General features: G+C 40.1%; 1 protein-coding gene and 1 pseudogene across 2 annotated transcripts; both read left to right on the top strand.

The window, feature by feature from the left end:
• Window positions 1–4699: 4699 nt before the first annotated feature.
• Window positions 4700–5161, top strand: LOC143633878 (transcriptional regulator TAC1-like). The gene has a single exon (XM_077102100.1). It carries the CDS (start codon window positions 4700–4702, stop codon window positions 5159–5161), a length of 462 nt encoding a protein of 153 aa, XP_076958215.1.
• Window positions 5162–10296: 5135 nt separating this feature from the next.
• Window positions 10297–12287, top strand: LOC143633835 (heme-binding-like protein At3g10130, chloroplastic; annotated as a pseudogene). The gene is made up of 2 exons (XR_013153744.1): window positions 10297–10652; window positions 11981–12287. The product of XR_013153744.1 is annotated as a heme-binding-like protein At3g10130, chloroplastic (transcript).
• Window positions 12288–16462: the final 4175 nt, after the last annotated feature.

Here is a 16462-nt window from a genome sequence, read left to right as displayed (position 1 = left end):
GATTCACCTTACCAATCACCTGAGCCCTCACCAAAAGATCAACCCATCTCAACCTCCATACCACAAATAACACCTTCACCACCTCAAGACCAACCACAAACCTCCCCACCACAATCTCAACCACAACCAACTACACCTCACGAACAACCAACCCAAACCGAACCCGAGCCATCCCAAACCACAACACCACCCACACAACCAACCACTGAACCCACAACCTCTTCAATATTCACATCATCCATATTCAGCTCACCAATACAAACTACAAGCCTGTGGAGCCAAACCGTTATCACCTCCCCACCTACAAAAGCTCCACCAGCATTAAACTTGGAACCCATACCATACACTTCCATATTCTCAAAACCATCTACCGTCACAACTTCACCCATACCAACACAATCACCAATCACCTCAACACCACTCACATCCACAACATCACCTCAACCATACCAATCCATTGTCCTACCTGTGCAAACTACTTCACCACCAATCATGTCCACTACCCCACCAACCACTATCTTCTCACCAAAACCCATTACCAAAGGGAAGTCTCTGACATCTCTAGTATACGCCGATCCTATCCTCGATAGGATCGTCGCACTGGAGGAATCAAATGCTAAGAGGGCCGAACGTGAAATGGTGCTCCTCTCATTTATTAAAGACATGAAAAAGAAAGGGGTTGAGGACAAGAAGGAGAAAGAACAACTGAGGGCAAGGGTTCAGACTCTGGAGGAAGAGAAAGAATTGAATGAGGCTAAAATTGAGAGTCAACGCCTCCTGATCAACACTCTCCATACACGAATCCAGAACCTACATGTGCTGATGAATCATGAGTCTTCTGAGAATGCTAATCTGAGGGCAGACCACTCTAGGATTGGTAATAGAGTGGCTAAACTAGAGAGGAACTTGCCAGCTGCCAATGCTCTTGAAGAAAGGATGAAGAAGATGCTTGAGGATGCCACTACAAAGTGGGATGTTGAAAAGGAGGCTACAAACTCTAGAGTCTCCTATATAGAAAATCAGCTAGCATCCTCTGCATCTCTCGATACACTGGTTGCTGAAAATGCAACATTCTGAACTGAGATGGAGGCCGTTCAAGCCAAGATCAGGGAGCATGACTGTCTAAATGAGCTGTAGCTGAAGACGAATGAAGACTTGGTGAGTAAGTATCAAGCTGCCTCAGACCTCATGGCTATGTGCAATGATGAATTTCACAATCTGGAGGGCAGACTTGATGCAGTGTTCAGGAGTTGGAGAAGGTCCAGTGAGACTTCTTAGGCTGGTGGATCTCAACCCACCGCAGGTCCGAGTGTGGCCGTGCGAGCTGAAAGGGTTGTTGCATCAGAAGGTGAGGCAACTGTTGGTCGTATCGTACAACAGGGTGGCCAAGCCGTTAGCGGTTTTAGCACCAGCTTGGGTCCTCAACATGTTGAACAACCACAGGCCCAAGCTAGTGGTGGTGAGGAAGGAGAAGATGATGATGAAGACAGTGATGATGATGAGGACGACGATGATGTGGACGACAATGTTCACGATAGCTTTGATGAGGAAGATGATGATAATAATGATGACGGTGGAGATAGTGGAGACGCTGGAGCTAGTGCAGCAGGATGTGGAGGTGGAGGTAACACTCAATCACCTCCACACACTCAGGAACATATTCAAGACCCTGCTGCACATGACTCCGCCAACAAAGTCAGGGAACACGATTCGCGAATTAATGATATGTATAAAGAATTGTTTCCTGAAGATGTTTTTGCAGGTAGCGTTACAGGGATGATGGATGAGTTTATTGAAGCTGGGAAGAGCTTGGGAGACTTTATTACAGGTACGGAGGAGGCAGTAGACACAACTGACGACTACATTAACTACCCGCCAAATCCTGACACCCTGCCAGCTCAAGCTTCAGAGGCCCCTGCAACAGAGCCCGTATCTGATCCAGCCGCAGACTTGACACACCAACCACCAAAGAAGAAGAGAAAGACCCATATTGTGTCAAGTCGTGCTTGTGCCCGCATGCTCAACTACCCTTATCATGATGATACACTGATTGTATACGCAAAGTATGATAAGGAGAACAGCTGTTGGGCTATAAGAAGATACAGCGGAGACCTAATCTATCTCAACCACCACGAGCTGAAGTCGTTACCAGAGCTCGACATTAACTATCTTCGAAAAGCTATAGGTCGTGGTGAGTATGAGGATACATTGGAGGGCTGGGTCAAAACTCACTTACATCGTCAATCAGAAGTGGGATACAAGGATTTTGAAGTCAATAAGGGTCAACAGTTCAAGAACCCACGGGAGATTGACCCAACTACCGGAGAGCCACGTATAATGTGGAGATATAGGGCGCCAAAAGACTGTCACAAGATATATCATGGCCAGCCCCTCCTACCCAACAGTCTCAGAGACTTCATTGGTTGGGAGTTTGATAATACTACCAGTGAGGCCATCATCCACTGCCGTGACATACACGAGATTCGAGTATTTGACAAGCATGAGCTTATGGGACTACATATTGAGGATGTGAAGAAGCTCTACAACTCGCCGCTGAGAACCGTCGAGGACATCGGTCGTCAGAACACCGACCGGATAGTTGAAGCCTTCAACAAGTTCGTCCGAAAGGATGAATGTTTAGTTTACGACACCAATGGATTTCAATACTAAAGACTAGAGGGAGATTGTTAGGCCCCTTTTTGTATAATTAAGTCTTTTGTATTAAAATATTTATGTATTTGGGCTTTAGTGTTTATTTTTGTATGTTTGTAGCCCAAGGGAAAAGGCCAACGGGAAATTATGTAATGAAGCCCATTGGGCACTTGGAAATAAACTATTTCTCATGCATGCTCCTCTATAAATTGGGAGCATGCAATGAGAGAAACAACCTTTTGCTATAATTCTCTAACACTCACATACTTACTTTCTAGCACTCTCTCTCTCTTTCTAAAACCCGAAATAATATCTCAAGATCCGAGACCTCTTAGGCAGTGCCGGATTTGGGCCTGTGCAGGGTGTGCACCTGCACAGGGCCCGTTAAAACCAAGGGCCCATAATTTTTTAAGCATCGTATGCATTTTATACCCAGTTAAAAGCCCAGTTCTCCTTTAAAAGCCCACTACAACTAAAATTAGTGAACTGAACTAATGAAGTTGATAACCAAATTATAAACGTGAAGTTGCTGTACTTTCAAATTATAGAGTTTTATTTAAGATAATCATCTCATGGCTTCATTGCTCATATAAAACTTTTAGTTATTAGTTTATATTTGGTTCACGAATAAACTATAATTTGAAATTATATATTGTATATTGAAATTATGCCTTGAAAAACTGATAGTTGAAATTATTTGATTAGGTATTTAGGAAATTATGATTATAAAAACTAAAAGTAGATATTTAGGTAATTACAATTGCTTGATTATTTGAATTTATAGGTTAACAATTTCACTATATTTTGTGTATATAAATATATATAAAAGTTCATATAAGGCCCATTTTTTTTATCGCACAAGGTCCATGATGGCTTGCGTATTCTCAGGGACGGCCCTGTTCTTAGGTGGCTTAGTGTGATTTTCGCTAGCACTAAACTCGGTTGATCCAAGAACGTTGTTAGATCCACCCGCGTCGGGACCTACAAAGTCAGACATCTGTTAACGGTTTTTGTGGTGGGAAAACGAAATTTGCAACCAAACGGACACAAATTGGAGGGGTATATATTATCGCCTTCACAGACGTTTTAAACATAAATTTGCCATCTAATTGACCGCTGGACGCATTATGGATCAGCTTGCAGACGTTGGGGGTGCCAGTGGGTTAATGTTGAAAGCAGTGTTGCGAAGTGTATCCATGTGTTCACCATTACAGGGTGCAAAGTGCAAAAAGTAGTTTATCTCTAAACTTTTGTAAAGAAAAGGACCACACATTTAAAATTATTTTTGAGTTTTGAAAAAGATTAAGCCGATTCTAACTTATATGACATGTTTATTTCCTATTTTTAGCGCCTTTATAAAGTTCATAGATAACCGTCTTTATTTGTGACTCGAGTTTACAGCACTGAATTAGCAGTGATCATATACTTAATCCAAAAGATTAATTTTCTACCAACGAAATATGACTTTGAGAATTAATTAATATTTTAGCATACTTAGTTAAGACATATAATTAGAAGTTAATTATACCTTTGTCCCTATCCTTATCTGTGAGACATGTTTTTAAAAAGTAGTTTTTTTGTGTGTTAATTATTGGGTTCCCCTCACGGGCAAAGTACAAGGAATAAAAAATCTCAACATGGCTACTAGCCTCATGTTTGAAAGAGATAGTTAATGGCTTTTCCTTGACGATGACTACCATATCACAACTTGCTTATTCACTATTTAAACCAAATACACGTAAAGTTATTATCAAAGTATGACCGACACAATTTGTAAAACTACGAAAACTTAATGGTCTCGTATGACTTGTAGTTGTTAATTTGTAATAAAGCCATTATGTAAAAGGAATTTAGAGTATTATTTATTTAAAAAATATTATGAAGATGGTGATGAAATTAATGAATCCATGCGCATGCAAGTGTCCTAATTAGCAGGCATCTATAACTACCATGTCCCTTGCATTTTAATACTGAAAGTCCACCACTAATTTGATTCAGACTACTTAGAAATTTAAAACCTCTCTCTCTCTTTAATTAGGAAATTGGCATGGAGATAAAAAACCCTGAAACTACCAACAATGGTGATATTGTGCAAGCTGAAAGTAGGTCTTATTCATGCGCTTTTTGCAAAAGATGGTTTTCAAATGCACAGGCACTAGGTGGCCACATGAATGTTCATAGAAGAGATAGGGCTAGGTTGCAAGAATCAATCCAGGAAACCCCAGTTACCACAAATGCTATGAACATGGATTCAGTTGATCAAGTTGAAGTCAGTGAAGCAAATAGTCAAGAACATCCTAGAAAGAAAGATGATCATGGTGTTAACAGTGATCAGAGACCACTATTGCAACTATCTTTGTGTATGGAGCCTTCATATACAAGTGATAATTCTAGCATCAGATCAAATAAGGTTTCTTCTTTAGCGTCGTCACCAACAGAAGTTGACCTTGAGCTTCGGCTAGGGATCGATTCTAACACAACGTCTAGAGATCGTGCTATGCGAGACTAAGGATGGTGAAAATGATATGATAAGAGCTTCAAAACAGGTTCAGCACACTTGTTAAAGACTCTCTTTTCTTCATATATAACCTAATTAATGCTATATTTGATCGAGTATGCTTAATATTTTTATATGCTTCTCACTTTTGTAATTCTTTAGTTTCTTGTATTACATGCTCTCATGCATGTTGAACATGGAGAAATCTTGACCTTTTTTTTATGCAGATGAAAAGTCTTAATTTGTGAATGTGAACTACGAGTTTCGTACGAGTTATTAATAGCAACATGCTTGTAACTATAATTCCACCTTTGTTCATTTTAATTATTTAAAATTTTAATTGGTTGAGTCGATTATTTTTGTGAAGCTGCTAGTATTAGAATTTAGAACGCTTACTTGATTGGTAAGGTGTTGCGATCGAGGTTGGACTTCTAAAGTTCCTGTCGAGATGATTCCGTGATTTGTGTTAGTCTCTAATTGTTCATCAGATTCACATTAACCTATAATAATAATAGGTTCTTGTAATGTCCTTTACCAACAAGTAATAATATTCCTTGTGGTTTGATATCGTATCATACAATCGTTAACTCAAATTGTTGACGGTCGAGAGTATCAATACAAATCAAAAGACTTCAATTGTTAGACAGATATGTCCACGGGGAAAAGAATTGCCGATAATCTGTCAGTGAAGGTCCCTGGAAGATCCGAGGATGAGTAATAGTACAAGTGTGCGGACTATCAATTGATGACTAACTGGTGAATTAGTGACAACATGCTCACCAATGTATTACCTACGGATAATTCACTGCACTGATCCTTTTTCACAAATGTATCACAGATAAGTGACGATTTATTCTGCAAATTGAAAGTTTTAATCAAAAAAGAAAGAAAAGTAACAACATTTAGTAAGTAAAAGTCTTTTCAGTTGGAAGAATTATGTCGTATATTGATATTTGATATTAATTACAAAGAGAAATGTACATTATAAATAGGAGAAAGCCCGAGGCAAAAATTAGGAAATACAATTAAGAAATAAATGGTTGGAAATAATGTTGATATACAAGCAACAGTCCTCAAGGTGAAACAGGAAATGACGTGTACTCCTCTTCAAGTTGAGTAATAGGATCTCCGATGCTCAACATGTCAAGACAATTGTACATTGAAGATTCTTTTGTTAACAACTTTTGTTACCGTATCTGCTAACTGTTCTTCTGGTCGAACATGACAGCTCTATAATCCATGCATCAAGGTTTTCTTTGATAACGTGCCTATCAACCTTCATAAAATTTGTACAATCGTGTTGAACCCGATTCTCTAAAATTTGTATTGCAGTTTTGTTATCACACCTGATCCCACTAGCTTCGGTCTAGGGATACCCGATCTTAGTTAGAAGGTTACGTATCCATAGTACCTCCTCCTTGCCTCGTGCAATCCCTCGGAATTCCTTTCCTTTTTTACTTCTCCATGTAACTAGATTTCTACCAACTAAAGTAATATCATGATGTTGATCTTTTTTATCTCATACCTAGTCTGCATCGATATGCACTTGGATCTTTAGAAATTTATTTGGTTGAAAGAAAACCTAAGACCCGTTGTCCCTTTGAGGTGTATGATAACATCCATATTGCTTCCATATATGTGAGTTACTTGAGGTTTAAGCATAAATTTGATGACTACCTACATAAGCAATATCTGGATGAGTAAGCGTGAGGTATATCAGTTTACCCACCAAGCATTGGTATCTTTCTTTATTTGTCAATTATTCTTCTTCTGCCATATGGAGTTTGTGATTACCATAATTGGGGTGTCAATAGGACTACAATCGATCAATCTTGTCTTAGCAAAAATGTCAAGAATATATTTCTCTTGACATAAAAGATTCATTGTTTATACCTTAGTACCTCAATAGAGTACTTAAGTCTTTCTAAGTCATCATTTCGAATTGTGTGAACAAATGTGCCTTCAACCTCTTCATTTCGTCATCATTGTTTCCTATAATGATCATAATCATCAATATATATAATTAAACAAATCGCAAGTTTACCTCTTTGTTTAAGGAAGAGCATATGATCGCATTTGCTTTGTCGAAATTCATATCCTTTTAGTGCTAGAGTAAGGATGTCAAACTAAGCTCAAGGAGATTTTTAAGCCTATAGAGAGATTTTTATACCAATATACTTCCTCCGTATTGAAATTTTCAGTGAATCCAAAGATTTAATATATATATATATATTCATATTAAAAGTAACAAAATATAATGAATTAGCTTTTTTAACAGAATTTCACATTCTCTAAATCTACTCCAATAACACATATGCAAGTCTAAGTAAGAGATTTGAATCATATTCTATTCTTGAAAAAACAAGTTGTTAACTTGTTGGTAGTAGGTAGTGTTAAAGAAATCGTTTTAGGCGGCCGAGCACTCGCTACTTGGTAAGGTACCAAAGTGATTATCTTCAACTCCAAGTTGGACCTAGTTGGTCAAGTTGATTTTTGTTGGATTTTCACCATTTTTACGAAGATATTGTGGAATACCATAATTAAATTATTATATGTTTACAATATTAACTTTTAAAACACTTTAGTATTTAAATATTGAGTCATTTGATTTATGTTTATGCTAATGTACTATATTATAAACTAGTATTTTACCCGGCGCAGGTCTTTGCTTTGAGGCGGTAAGTCGACACGAATTTGGTCAGTTTTGGTTATGTGCGTTATGGCATCAGAACTAAAACGAAAACAATTTAAAAACTGAGGTGGACCAATGGGGTGTCGTCGGCCAGTAAAGCTCGGGCTTTGGTAAAACCCGAGTGTTGTCGATCTCGGGCGATGAGTCTACACAAATTTGGTCGGCCTCCATCACGTTCGTTACGATACCGAAACTAAAAAAACAAAAATAAAAACAAAATTGGTATCATGTCAGTTTTCGTTACTGTACCGATGCTAAAACAAAATGCGGTGATTGCACGCAAACTCGGTCATTTTCACTTAACAACACAACTACCCGGTTCACGTTAAAGTTAATGTTGAAAGACAAACCATTCTATTATACACAAAACCATAAATAACACAATTAAAAAAATAAAAGAACGACTTGCTGCAACCGAGATTCGAACCTGGTTCGCAAACCAAAACAAAGAATTTCACCTACCAACACAACCACCAAACCAACACCAACACATGTGCTATCATTCAAAACCATTAATACATATACAAAAACAAAAAGAACATATTTTTGTGACACCAAAGTTCTTATCTATACTAATTAAATAATAATAGTAACTTATTATTATGAGACAATGTGTAGAGAGCCGTTATCATAGCCACAAACATTGCTCTGGGGACGTTATGAGGAGGGTTATGGGCTTGGGTGATTGGTGCATAGTATCCTCCGCACTCACTGATGGGTTAGTTAATATCACATGCTTAAAAGAGTTAAAAGTACATGGTTTTATCTTGTTTCATGTCAAATATATGTACTTTGATAGTGTGTTTGTGAATTGTAGGTGTTGCGGGTAAAGGACACAAAGATGCGGATTTAAGCATGTTTAAGGGCCAAGAGTTTAAAGGAAATCTGAGTCAGCGTACCCTACGGCTACCTGGTCGTACCCTACGGCCCCTGCAGTTTCAATATGCGAACCTTCCAAGTTTGACCAAGTTTTTATGAGGAATAATGCCATATTAATGGAGATCTTTGACCACATGATTAGGGGGTTATGAGAGCTTATTTGAATATATTTGAATGATCCTTTTTGATAATATATATATCAATCTTCCATCATCATAATTTTCATCATCATTTTGGGGGCATCAAGAATCAAGAAGCAAGATCTTTCATCATCAAGGTTTACCACCAATTGAAAACTTTATCTTTATCAATTGTAAGAACCATGTTGAACATGTTTGGCTAATTTCTTATTGATCAACCCGGGTCTAGGGTTTATGTTTGCATATGACAATTTTGATTTGTGTTTGTTGAACTTAAACTTTATATGCTTCATCATCATTGTTGAACAATTAGGGTTTATGTGGTATTTTTGTGTTTGAAGAACAAAGTTATTATTGTTGAATCTATTGTCAATTGTCCGTTTTTGGTGTTTTGATAATCATATACTAGCAATTGGTTTACGAATTTCATATTATATAACTTGATTTTTACTAAGACAAATTCCTAGTGCGTGTTCCTTGCCCGGTTATACATCGAAAGGTCAATACGGCCGAAATCCCTTGTTTTGTAATTATCCTTTGTTACACTTATTTACCAAATTATTTCTAAGTATTTTCCAATAACAAACCGAATTAAAATATAATTTACTACATAGCTCGGAGCACGGGGTGGTCATTTTTCCCAATTTTTATTTACATCAATCAACTAAAGTTACTTCGTTATTATTTAACACTCGTTTTATATTTATAATCATTTACAATCTAAATCATATTTGGTCTATACGACTTTACACAAAGCTTCATAATTATTAATCAACTAAATTTATATCACTGACCACGAACTCTTCGTGGTTTGACACCCTTCTTACCCTAACTAGTTTAAGGTATCTAGGACACATTTTCTCTATCTTTGACCGGTCCGACGACGACCGATCACTCACTCCAACCAATCATGTTATTCTCAATAAACTCCAACGAATCAAATATTATATTATTTGTATTATAAGAATTAATTAATTATTAAGTAATAATTGCAATTACTGCACCATTTTTATACCCCTTTTGTGACACATATGCCACAACACCTGATGGTGGTGAGTTACCACTATACGTGATCTGATATTTGATATAAATAAGATTTTTTAAAATTTAATTTCTTTATAATTAACCATGTTTGATTAAATACTCGTACCTTCCGGTTAACGATCCTGACAGAGCCTAACAAATTCTGCAACACTAGTGGTAGGCCTTGGTAACTCAAAAATAGTAACACTTAACAGAAAAAACGAAGTTTTAATTTCATAGCATAAAATCCTTTCATATAAATATGCTGTGTGAAAACAAAAGCCATGTGTCTCCCACATAATAAAAAGACACTCACGTGGTATGATGAACTCCACACAACGTTGTTCAATCCTCACCACTTGTTCACATGTTTTCTACTTTACCCTCCCAAACCCAAACTCTTAAGTCTTAACAACAACACATGTTTGTTGGTCGTGCTAGCTAGTCAGCCTAATTAGCAAACTTATTATCAACTATGGGTATGGTTTTCGGCAAAATCATGGTGGCAACACCTAAATATGAAGTCCTCCAGTCGACCCCTGACTACGAGATCCGTCAATACTCACCGTCGGTGGCAGCTGAAGTCACCTACCATCCATCACAACTCAAAGGAAACAAGGACGGCGGGTTTACCATACTAGCAAACTACATCGGTGCACTTGGGAACCCACGTAACACAAAGACGGAGAAGATTGATATGACGGCACCAGTGAAAACGAAGGCGGAAAAGATAGACATGACTGCACCCGTGATAACTCAAGGTGGTGGGGTGAGTTGATATAAACGTATTTGAGTAAACGATTAATTTTGAAATTAACTGTTTGGTTTTGTTAAGGGATGTGATCCTCATACACTACCCATGTTGACCCTATACGGTTCGTATATGCCTATACGGGCCATATATGTTACACATGACTGACAAGTGTACGGAGCGGACAAAAAAGCTTTTTGCAACCTATATGACCGTATAGACTTATACAAGCCGTATAGGTATTTAATTGCTCATATAGCACCCGGTACACCATAAAACCCTATACAGGTCATATAGGGCTATACGGGCTGGATAGGAAACTTTTGCAAAAAAAGCCGGCATGGCTTTGACCACTATTCATCGCAACTTGAAAATGACTTTACGAGCCCATACGAGCCGTATAGTTCTGTTATATTATTCATCATTTCAGTATAAAACATAATTCTATATAAAGTGAAACAAATCATGAAAGGGTCGAAAAGGAGAGCATCTAAAATTGCTAAAAAAATTTGGTGCAAGTCAAATAATATATTTGGATGATGGCTTCATAAGTATAGGATGTTGAAGTCATAAATTACATAAATATATGGTCATAAAAAACTTGTGTCCAAAAAATTGTCTATATGGCCCGTATAGGGCTATACGGGGCACTACAAACAATGACCGATAACGCTTGACACAACTGACATGACTCAGGTGCTATACGACCCATATAGCCCTATACGAGCCGTATAGGCAAAAAAATGGTGTGTGAGGATCTATAATGGTATATGAGGATCCTAAGCTTTTATTAGCCAAGAAAATAACTTAACAATGGGTTACAACCCTTATTATGACTCGATATATATAGCTAAATATAAACAAGGTCGGCTCAACGTATTTGGAGGCCTAACACTAAGCTATTAATTAAAAAGAAAAAAAAGGCTTATTACAACCCTTTTTTCTTTTCTTTTTTTTTGTGCGTATAGCACTTGAGATTATCCAAGAATTATGGAATATGGATAATATATAGTGATAATGGACATGAGACATTCCTTCTTACCTTGTGACCAAACACTAAGCTATTAATTAAAAAGAAAAAAAAACTACATTCAGAAACTCATAATACAAACTCCTATTTTAGATAGAGGCCTATAAAACTGAGGCTTAAAACCTTGTCCTGACTTGACTTAACTTACCTACGAGATATCTCTGAATATAAACACGTTTATCTTATAACTAGGACCTTGATAAAATAATAAAAACAATTAAGATAAGTAATGCAAAATTGATAATTATCTATTAACTCTCTAATTAACTTTATAAAGGAAAGTGGTCACTCTAACTCTCTAATTAACTTTATAAAGGAAAGTGGTGAAAGAGTGACGATGCGGTTTATACTACCGGAGAAGTACAAGAAGGCGGAGGATGCACCGGTGCCATAAAGTGGATGAGAGGGTGGTGATAAAGGAGGAGGGAGAGAGGAAGTATGGAGTGGTCGGGTTTAGCGGGGTGGCCAGTGAGGTGGTGGTGAAGGTGAAGGTGGACAAGTTAAAGAAGGATTTGGAGAGAGATGGGTTTAAAGTTACCGGAGAGTTTGTGTTGGCGAGGTATAATCCGCCGTGGACGTTGCCGGCGTTTAGGACTAATGAAGTTATGATTCCAGTGGAATGAATGAAGTTGTGTGATTGTGTTTCATTGTTATGTTTTGTTTCACAAAATGTACTTGATATGTAGCTGCAAATAAACTGATGATGTTAAAAATACACATATCGCCAAATTAAATCCAAGTGTCGATAGGGGTAGGAGTGAAAAAACCTTGTGTACTAATTGTAACTGGTTGTTGTTAAACGACCAAAACCAATATATATTGCCAGTAACCGGTTTTTGAGTGGAAGATGAAATCCTTAACCTTGGTAGGTTCAGTTTCCGTTATGGTTCGGTTAATCGGTTACGACTTGCACTTGATCTAGATAGGAGTGCGCACAAATCATGTCAGCTATTACCCTTGTAACGTGTCAAGTCCCGGATCGATAATCAAGCATGAATTAAACGACTAACTTTCGTTTATATTAATAAGAAATTCTAACTCAAAAAACTGATTACAACTCTCAAACCCTAACTCGGTTTGACTTTTAATCAACCTTAACTCGGTTACATCTAGATGAACCCGAACTCGGTTACATCTCGTATGTGTCTCTAGATAAACCCTAACTCGGTTGCATTTCATACGTTCTTTTAATATCTAACCATAACTCGGCTTATAGAACTAACCTAACTTGCTAGCTAAAACATTACCTGTTTTAATTACAATACAATTAGGAAACATATTTTAATTGAAAAATATAATCAACTATGACCTACTTGTCACTGACTTGTGACTTGGAGCCTTAAATTACGTCCAATAACGTGTCTGGTTACATTAACCTACCACTGATTATATGCAACATGCTTATACATAATGTTATACATGTAACTCGTTGAACTTATAAGTTTATACAGCCGTGAACTCGATTCATTATCGTGGGTGCATGGTTCTATCAATGATGTGCATGCATGTGGTCATCTTCGCAGAGTGGCGGGTATAATTGGGTGATGTATCATGAACGTAAACGTGTAAAAACTACTTGCTTATAAACATATAGTCATATAGACTTGTAAACTTATAAGTGTTGAAGAGGTAGGTCCCAGCAGAGACCGGTTGGTCCCGCAAGACTCACCTTGAACAGGGTTGTCTGCGCAAAGACCATCTGCTCCCGCAGGACCCACCATGCTCATAGAATCTTACGCGCAGTACGCAAGCTGTACACGCAGGGAAAGCCTCCCAATGGTGAAGTACCCCGCCTGTTCCCGCAGTTGCGGATACAAGCCATCAGGGAAGGCTACCCGCAGACAGCAAGGCTACACGTACAAGATTAGCTACTTCAGCAGTCACGTGAAGGCATGAGCAAGGCGGGAACAATCCCGCCCAAATGAGCCAGTCTGATTCTGAAAGATCTTTTGTACCATACCTACCAAGGTATGGATAGGACAGACGATCTGACCAGAACAGCCCATGGGCCAATCACAGGGTGACAGCTCACCGACAACAGTGCGAGGAGGAGCACCCTCTAGTACTGTTTGTCACTATTAGCCGCTGCCTACTCACCAACTCTCACTGTGGAGCAGGCGCAGCCTACAGTTGGTGGAATAGTATTACTGTTGGCCGTAACCTATTCACCAACCAGCATGGCCTGCGTACAATCCACAGTCAGTAGGACGTGCATGGTCTACAGTTGGTGGAATAGTGCAGCCGACTTTATTACTGTTGGCTGTAACCTACCCACCAACCAGTATGGCCTGTGCGTAATCCACTGTTGGTTGAACAGGAATACTATTCAGCCGGCTGTACCTTCTAGAAAACCTACCTTCGGCTATAAATACTCCAATATCTTGGAATGGTAAGATCATCTACTATCTCGTATAACTTACTTGATAACTGCTCTTATAGTATTCATATACTTTTATCTTCAAAGAGCAATATAGACTGATTCTCACGCCGGAGGGTGGTCACAAGGAGGAACCCCCCCTTCTCAGTGACGAGCTTACGGTGTCTGTTTTGCAGGTTCCCGGAAGTACAACCTACTCTGCTGGACCTAACCTTCGTGGGAAACATTATCTAGCCCCCAGATTACCCATAATCTGCCCGGGGTCACTTAGTGTTTCTTCATTGGCGCCATCCGTGCATAAAGCTAGAACTACATCTTTCTCCAGTTTTTCAAAACTTCCAAGATGACTAGAGAAATTCCGGTAACCACAACCCCAGCCACTGGGGTAAACACCGGCAACACAATGTTTACAAACACTACCCCAGCCACCCAAGCTGGGGCAAGTGAAATACATTTTACGAACACTACCCCAGTCACTCATGTAGGGGCAAGTGGAGTAAATATTCCACTGGGATTCACTGATGCCCAGCTGGAAAAACGACCTCGAGCCCCTCGCCAAACACTTGATCAAGTGAAGGCATGGGCCGAGGCACGTCAAAGAGAATTTCAGGCTGAGTTGGACGAACGCTTGCGTTCAGTCCAACAAGCTGAGGAATTCGGTAGTACTCGCCAGCACCTCAACATGAGTAGTGAGTACGAGTACTCAGACGGCGAGGGGGAAGACTCCGACACCGACGCGAACCCTCGCCATAGGGCGAAAGGGAAGCGTAAGGAAACGGATCCCCAGCCAAAAAGGAACTTTGGGGAAGCATTCCAACCAGTCACGGAAAAAAGCTCTCGCGACTTCTCCAAGGCCTTTAGACCTACTGCTACAAACGCAGGAAGGTCAAAATTTGCAAGGGACATTGCAGAAGCAATCGCCCCGAGGAGTGCCAAACAAATGTCCAACGTTGGCACATACGATGGTCTATCCGACCCAGATGACCATCTGAACAGGTTCATTGCGGGGGCAACCGTCAGTAACTGGACGGAACCCACGTGGTGCTACATGTTCCAGATGACTCTGGTAGGAGCAGCCAGAGCATGGTTCGACCGTTTACCGGTCCACCACATTTATGACTGGGCAGACTTCCAGAACAAGTTCAGTCAACAGTTTAGTCAACAGAGGAAGCACACTGAGGAGCAGTGGACGATCCTCAACTGTGTCAGAGAAGAGGATGAATCCTTACTGGACTTCATCACCCGCTTCAACTCCAAGAAGGTGAGTCTGGGCAACATCAGTGAAGACCTCGTTCGCGCCGCTTTCATTCAGGGCGCTGAATACCCAGAACTCATCCGCACTCTGACGGGTAAAGACGGTATGCCATCCACGTGGGATGCCATAATGACGGCAGCCAAGCGCTTTGCCGAAACAGAGAAACAGCTGGGAAGAGATCTCCCCCACAATACAAACCTCTACACGCAGAGGACAAGGGAGAATAATGTAAGAACCGCCCGGCTAAACAAAAAGAGGCGGCAAGGCATTTGGCAGTCAAGGATAAACTTTGACGCCCCCTCAAGCTCTCGCCCTCTGGTTGGCGGAAGGGACAAAACGCACCCTTTGAACCGAAAAAACCGCTGGACGCCACTCACCAAGAGCGTCACGGAGATATTTGCCACGGAAAAACTGCCATGGCCAAAAGCTCCAGTGATCCGACAGAAACCCAATGCGGATCAAAGCAAGTCTTGTGACTTCCATGGGACAAAGGGCCATAGCACTGAGGAGTGCACATCCTTGAGGGACATCGTCGAGACATTCGTCAAGGATGGGAGGCTCGCACACCTCGTGGCATCTATCAAGAAGGGAGGAAGGAACGACAACAGGTACAGGGGTAACGGACGGAAGCCCGTCGACATTAGCATCAACATGGTCCATGGTAAGGTCAGAGGAAGAAAGAGACCAATGACCGAACCATGCGCATGGAAGGAAGCAGAAGTGCGCTTCCCGCGAGTGCCGGGAGGCCCAAACAAAGAAGGCCCCATTGTCATTAAAAGCCAGCTGGGGCACTACATCACCTCCCGCACCCTCGTTGACAATGGCGCATCGTCGACAGTGATGTACAGGCAGTTCTTCGACAAGCTCGATGATGAAGACAAGGAACGCCTGGAGACGGTCTATGCTTCAATGGAAGGGTTTGACGGCAGCATGAACACTCCCTTGGGCATCCTATCTTTCCCCGTCACTCTCACCGATGGGAATTATTCACGCACGGAGGATGTGGATTTTGTTGTGATGAAAAAACCACATCATACGTATGACATCCTATTCGGGAGAGACGGGATGGCAAGATTCAACGCTGTGGTATCCTCAGTCCACGGCATGATGGGATGGCCAACAACTGAAGGCGTAGCGATGATCACGGGCATTCCCCAGGTATGCAT

Source organism: Bidens hawaiensis, unplaced genomic scaffold, assembly GCF_021521415.1.
Source record: "Bidens hawaiensis isolate Kalapana, Puna unplaced genomic scaffold, B.hawaiensis_p1.1 tig00006913_1, whole genome shotgun sequence".
Classification (NCBI taxonomy): Eukaryota; Viridiplantae; Streptophyta; class Magnoliopsida; order Asterales; family Asteraceae; genus Bidens; species Bidens hawaiensis.
This window is presented reverse-complemented; position numbering and strand designations above follow the sequence as displayed.